The sequence below is a fragment of the Balaenoptera physalus genome, assembly GCF_965194825.1.
Source record: "Balaenoptera physalus genome assembly, chromosome: X".
NCBI lineage: Eukaryota > Metazoa > Chordata > Mammalia > Artiodactyla > Balaenopteridae > Balaenoptera > Balaenoptera physalus.
The window spans coordinates 40554237-40561128 of NC_138903.1; the positions used below are offsets into that span (position 1 = coordinate 40554237).

The window sequence follows — 6892 nt, forward strand, 5'->3', positions numbered from 1 at the left end:
TGATGATTCATTTGATTTTGATTTTCAATAATTGCCATCAGCGATGTCCACATAGCTTTGAAAAGTATGCAGCTTGTGAAGTTTTACAATTTGAAGGAATGAATTAAGAATATATAGAACCCTATTTTTGTCTTCCTTCTGTGATTCTTAGGCATGTAAACCTCATCATCCAAATACTGAACCTGTATTAGGCCTCAGTCAAACACCAATTTCACAGCAATCCTTGCCACTACACATGATTCCTTCTAGTCAAGTAGATGACCTGTCCAGTCCTGCCAAGAGGAAAAGAACATCTAGTCCAACAAAGGTATATATTTTAGAGAAATAGAAAAATCCCAGTCAAAAAAGAAACTCCTAACTGCCCTGAACTTGTGCAGTTTGAACATCTCCTGTCCTTTACTTTAAATCTGTGGACATCAAAGAGTGAAAGGTTTGAGTTTTTCTATCCCAAATTCTTAGCATCATATTAAGTATAGAAAGTAGGGATAAATTTGCATTCATCAAATCATTTTATTCATCTCCCTGCCGTTAAGATCTCAACACACTTTTCATCATCACCTTCTACTGACATTGAAATAAACTTAATGTTGGACCTAGTGGACAGTGTGGTATTTAGGTTAGCCATTTGGGCCATAGTTTAGGGGTGGGCCTTTTTGGGTGGCTTATTAAAGAATCAATATTTTCTTAATTTATGATTTTCCAAATTTATTATGCATGTAAAAGTATTTTTAAAAGAACTAAATGTCATAACATCTTTCTTATATGTAAATATTCCAATTCAAAGTCATTTGGCCTCCATTAGTCATTATTGTTAACTCTATGGATTTAACCAAATATTCTTTAATTTTTTTTTTTTTTTTATGAATTTTCCTCAGAATACTTCTGATAATTGGAGTAGTGGCCATGCAGTGTCACATCCTCCAGTACAGCAACAAGGTCATTCATGGTGTTTGACACCACAGAAATTACAGGTATGTAAGATATGCTTTTGACAGATTGTTTTTCCTATTAAAGAAGAGTAGAGGTACTAAGTTTTAAGTTTTTTAACTATTCTTAAAGTTGAATGGTAGTAAACTCAATAAATAGGCACATAAGTAAAATGAACCCACATTTACCAGAGTAATAGAGATAATTCATTTTTTTTTTTTCCCACTCCCCTCTGCCCCCCCAAATATATTCTCATGGTTCAAACTGCCTCAGTATGAGTTTAGGGTATATAAAGTAAATTCTCTGCTAATTCCTGCCCCTACGCACTCAGTTCCCCTCCTAATAGACAGCCAGTGTTATTAGTTTCTTTTTTTTTTTTTTTTTTTTTTTTTTTTTTTTTTATTTTTTTTTATTTTTTATTTTTTTATTTTTTTAACATCTTTATTGAAGTATAATTGCCTTACAATGGTGTGTTAGCTTCTGCTTTATAACAAAGTGAATCAGTTATACATATACAATATGTTCCCATTTCTCTTCCCTCTTGCATCTCCCTCCCTCCCACCCTCCCCATCCCATCCCTCTAGATGGTCACAAAGCACCGAGCTGATCTCCCTGTGCTATGCGGCTGCTTCCCACTAGTTATCTATTTTACATTTGGTAGTGTATATATGTCCATGACACTCTCTTACCCTGTCACATCTCACCCCACCCCCTCCCCATATCCTCAAGTCCATTCTCTAGTAGGTCTGTGTCTTTATTCCCGTCTTGCCACTAGGTTCTTCATGGCCTTTTTTTTTTTTTTTTTTTTTTCCCCTTAGATTCCGTATATATGTGTTAGCATACTGTATTTGTTTTTCTCTTTCTGACTTACTTCACTCTGTATGACAGACTCTAACTCCATCCACCTCATTACAAATACCTCCATTTCATTTCTTTTTATGGCTGAGTAATATTCCATTGTATATATGTGCCACATCTTCTTTATCCATTCATCTGTCGATGGACATTTAGATTGCTTCCATGTCCTGGCTATTGTAAATAGAGCTGCAATGAACATTTTGGTACATGACTCTTTTTGACCTATGGTTTTCTCAGGGTATATGCCCAGTAGTGGGATTGCTGGGTCGTATGGTAGTTCTATTTGTAGTTTTTTAAGGAATCTGTCTTTCCAGAGATATATCATGCATGTACAAGCAAATACGCATCCTCTTTCTCTCATATATTACTATTTTTCTCCTTTTTTTATACAAATGGTAGAATGCTATATATACTGTTAATAATATATTTTACAGACCTTTCCATGTCATTGTATAAAGAGCTTCCTTATTCTTTTATGACTACATCATGTTTCTTTACGTAGGTGTCATACTTTTACTTAAGCAGATCACTAGTTTTGGACAGTCAGGTTGTCTTCAGACTTTTCCTATTCCAAACAGTGCTTCTTAGAGTGTACTTGTCACAATGCATTTTTAAGCTCAAAGAACTTTCTGTGTAAATCCTGAAAATTACTGATGAGTAGAATTTCATGCACATTTATCTCAAAGATCACATTACAGTAAACCTTCTGAGGTTTCTCAAACTTCTTTCTTTCTTTCTTTCTTTATTTTTAACATCTTTATTGGAGTATAATTGCTTTACAATGGTGTGTTAGTTTCTGCTTTATAACAAAGTGAATCAGTTCTTAAAGGACTTCATCTTGGGGTTGATTGTCATTGGTCAGAAATCAGTATCTTTGACTAGACAGGATTCTGAGTTTTATCTACTCATTTCAAGGGAAAGGTTGCTTAGAATAGTGAGCTTGTTTCTTAGATGTGTCTTTGACTGTATTCTCCTTTCTTCTTCTTCTAGCACTTGGAACAGCTCCGTGCAAATAGAAATAATTTAAATCCAGCACAGAAACTGATGCTGGAACAGCTGGAAAGTCAGTTTGTCTTAATGCAGCAACATCAAGTGTGTATAGCATTTTTTTCCCCTAAAATTTGTTACCATTTCGAATATTTCTATTGACTGGAATATCATTTTAGAGTATGTTCATGCCCACTTCTGCTTTCCACCAGTATTTGGTGGAGTTGAATAATCTGTGCTTCTTAAAATACTGATAATGGACAGATTTTTAGGAGAAAACAGCAATAAATTTGATTTTGAACATGACTTATTATTATTTATTTACATGTTATTCTGCATGAGTTTTATTTATATTATTTAATACTTAACAAGCTACATCCTAAACTTAAGTGGGGTTCTTTCAAGCTTGTTTAACTCAGAGAATCTGGCATATGAATGTGGTAGAATGGAATTTTGAGATCCCCTATTTTGTGATGGGGGAAAGACCTGTAAATCTGATTTCCTTTCCATAATTTTCAGCTGGTTTCTTTTGTCATTACTAAAGGGATATTTCTTAAAAAATTAAGTAGGTTCTTGCTTTTCCGAGGAAGCTAATCTAAATGTGAAGAAACAATTTCTTGTTTTGAAAAGGTATTTTTTAACCTAGAGAAATTAAATGTTAGGGTAAAATCAGAGATTACCTGGTTATATATTCTTCATATTCTGATTCTGTCCCCTATGGACCACACAGGCAGCATTTATTTTTCATTTGTTTTTTGACAGATGAGACAGACAGGAGTTGCACAGGTACGATCTACTGGAATTCCTAATGGGCCAACAGCTGACTCATCACTGCCTACAAACTCAGTCTCTGGCCAGCAGCCACAGCTTGCTCTGACCAGAGTGCCTAGCGTCTCTCAGCCTGGAGTCCGCCCTGCCTGCCCTGGGCAGCCTTTGGCCAATGGACCCTTTTCTGCAGGCCATGTTCCCTGTAGCACATCAAGAACGCTGGGAAGTACAGACACTATTTTGATAGGCAATAATCACATAACAGGAAGTGGAAGTAATGGAAACGTGCCTTACCTGCAGCGAAACGCACTCACTCTACCTCATAACCGCACAAACCTGACCAGCAGCGCAGAGGAGCCGTGGAAAAACCAACTATCTAACTCCACTCAGGTAATAGAAGGACTGACTGCCTTGTTGGCTTCTCACATAATAGTTGTCTTCATTTGATTTTATGCATATTGAGAGAAGAAGAAATAAAAGTTTGAGGAACTGTTTTTATAAGCATTTATAGTACTACAATGTTATTACTACATTGTGACTCGGTATTATATGTATGTGAGTATATTTTCTTTTCCATATAGGATTTACACACACAGATAATGTTAGAAGTTTCTAAAAAAAAAGATCATACAACTCCCCAAAACCCACTGCTAATTTACAGTGGCATCTTAAGCAATTTATGGTGATGTTTCTTAGTTCATTTCTGCATATATTGCCTACTTAAGATCAGGTGCTTTGCTAAGTGGTAAGTATTCACTCTGGTGGGAGAAAAAGTTTTTACTTCTGAATATTTATCCTCATAGTTTCCCTATATTTTGGATTGTTTCCATGGAGCGGGTGCTCCAAAGCAGAACTGAAGGGTCAAAGAGCATTTAAAAAAAATGTTGTGAATACGTATTGCCAAATTACTTATACTTTTACTAGCTCTAAGGAAATATTTGACTTATTGCTGGCTAGCTTTATATTATTGATAAAACTGAGATAAGTTCTTTTTCTAAGACTTTTAAAATGTTAATTCATGTAGGTAAACAGACAATAAATAAGCATTACATATAGAATATTAGGTAATGTTACGATTAGTTCTCTGGAAAAATATACTAGAAAACGGAGCTGGAGAGTAACTAGAGATTGGTGGTAGAGGAGTTGCAGTTATAAATAGGAATATCAGGGAAGATTTCACTGGAAGGGGATATTCGAATAAAGACCTGAGTTACAGAAGTGAGCCTTGAAGATACTTGTGATAAGAGTGTTCCACGTCTAGGGAGCAGAAAGGAGCAATAGGCCCTAAGGCAGGAGTGTGTTTTGCATGTTCAGAGACAATCAAGGCGGCGAGCATGGCTGAGCAGGGTGAGAAGAGAGGTAAATGTGGTCCAGCTGGAAACAGGCTGGCTAAATCATGTTCAGCCTTGTAGGCAATTGTAAAGATTTTGGATTTTATTCTGAGTTAAATGGGAAACTATAGGGAGGTTTGAATGGAGGAGTGAGGTGATCTGCCTGGATGCTCTCTGGTACGCTGTGGATAGACTAAAGGAGGCAAAAGGAGAAATGATATGACCTACTTGGAGATTACTTCTGTAATCCATGTAAGAGGTGGTGGCGGCTCGGCCCGGAGTGGCAGCAATAGAAGTGGTCAACTTTTGGGTACATTTGGGCGGTAGAACCAACAGGATTAGCTGAGAAAGAGGGAGACTAAGTTAGCCTGATCAACTAGGAAAGATGGACGAGACTGATGAAATCACCAAAGGGTGAGAATAGATTGGGAAAAGAAGAGAACTCAAAACTGAGCCTTGGGGCATTCCAGTATAATAGGTCAGGAAATTGAAGAACTAGCAAAGAAAACTAGAAGAGGAATGACCTGTGAGGGTAGTAGTAGACCTAGGAGAATGTGAGTGATGGATGCCCTTGAAACCAAGTGAATAAAGTCTTTCCAGGAGGAGAGTATGATGAAAGTGTAAATCAAATAATGGTTATAGGTTGAGTAAGTAAGGTGAGGAAATTAACACAGGAGAAATAGGAGAGAATTGTTTGGGTAGGTGAGAGAATGGGATTTTGGAGGTTCAGTGTCTTCAAACATTAAAGGATTGTTAAAAGGATAACATGAGATTTTTGTTAGAATGCCTATAATGCTAAGGTATAATTGGTAGTTAATAAATGAGAACCTTTGTTATGATTGTAACTTATAATTCTATTATTCTTCTTTATTACATCTAATTCCCTGACTTGCTTAGTTGCTGAGATTTTCAGTAAATACGCCCTTAACCCTACTTTGGAAATTTGCTGTCTTTTAAAAACATAATTCTAGTGAAAGAACCCTCAGTTTACAGGCCATGAAGCCTCTGTACATGACTGTATACTAAGTGGCACAGCCCCAGCCTTTGCTTTGCAGGCCCCTCAAGGCCAGTGTCCATAGGAGCTTTATAATTTAGGTAATATAGCTGGGAAAGTTGTCTAAGAAACTCTGTTGAACTGATTCTAAGTCAGAGGTTTCCCAAATGAGGATGCTGCATGACTGCTAAAGCTGGGGAGCCTCTATCTCTGGTATTAATATAATTAGAGGCTTTTTCAATACTGTCTTAGGCAAACCTTTTCAAATATTTTTCTCAAGTTGTAATGAAAACTAGACCATTTATAGACCTGTATGGTATATCTACCTTTTAGTTTGTGATGATGGGAGGAAATACAGATTGGTAGTAATTTACATTACAGTTTCGAAGAGTTCATTCACAGGTTCCACTTAAGGTATGAAAGTAAAATTATATAAATTGTTGGCGATTGTTCAGCAAGTCCTCTTTAAAGAATTTATAGCTTAAAATGCCTTGATTTGCATTTAAAGGCAGTGTAATAAAATGGTTACTTTTCTATTTGTCTGCATATTATAATCATTGTAACTTGTCAGGTGATTAGCTTCTGAGTAGAAATTTGATGATAAATGAAATTTTGGCACCCACCTGGACTCTTTCTTGGATAATAATATTGATGTGCTTATAATATTGCAGTATTTTTACTTTATGAAAAGTTTCCATATAACTTAGAGTTTATCTTTCAACTACTACTATGATCAAATTTTTAGTTGCTTATTTTAATCATTTAAAACCAGATTGCATTCCTTTGCTTGCTCATTGATGTGTATCAACTTTTCATGTATCTAGTTTTTTTGGTAGATAAGTTTTCAAATTTTTAGGTTTAGGAACTGGTTTTAGGGACATGCTTGCTGGTTTTAACTAGATGATTAAAAGCAGCCTTTAATGTATAAATATCTTGCCATCAGCTAAATTTTTATTCCTTTATAGCTTATTACTGACAAATTAAATTTTACCTAAAGTGAAAAAGCCTTCCAGCCGTGCTGCTGAAG

The 6892-nt window shown here is 35.8% G+C and overlaps 1 protein-coding gene and 1 long non-coding RNA gene across 10 annotated transcripts in view; one reads left to right on the forward strand and one right to left on the reverse strand.

The window, feature by feature from the left end:
• The window catches only part of KDM6A (lysine demethylase 6A), a 209058-nt gene that overhangs the window by 158039 nt on the left and 44127 nt on the right, over positions 1 to 6892 (forward strand). For 6 of the 9 annotated variants that reach the window (XM_082446346.1, XM_082446347.1, XM_082446340.1 and 3 more), the window contains 4 exons: positions 152 to 307; positions 876 to 971; positions 2776 to 2877; positions 3535 to 3930. In XM_082446346.1, the coding sequence (XP_082302472.1) occupies positions 152 to 307; positions 876 to 971; positions 2776 to 2877; positions 3535 to 3930 (750 nt within the window). The remainder of the gene's footprint in view (positions 1 to 151; positions 308 to 875; positions 972 to 2775; positions 2878 to 3534; positions 3931 to 6892) is intronic. The other 3 variants (XM_082446348.1, XM_082446342.1, XM_082446343.1) reach the window with 1 other exon arrangement.
• Positions 1 to 6892, reverse strand: part of LOC309652668 — a 371335-nt gene that overhangs the window by 145938 nt on the left and 218505 nt on the right. The gene's annotated exons all lie outside the window — the stretch shown is intronic.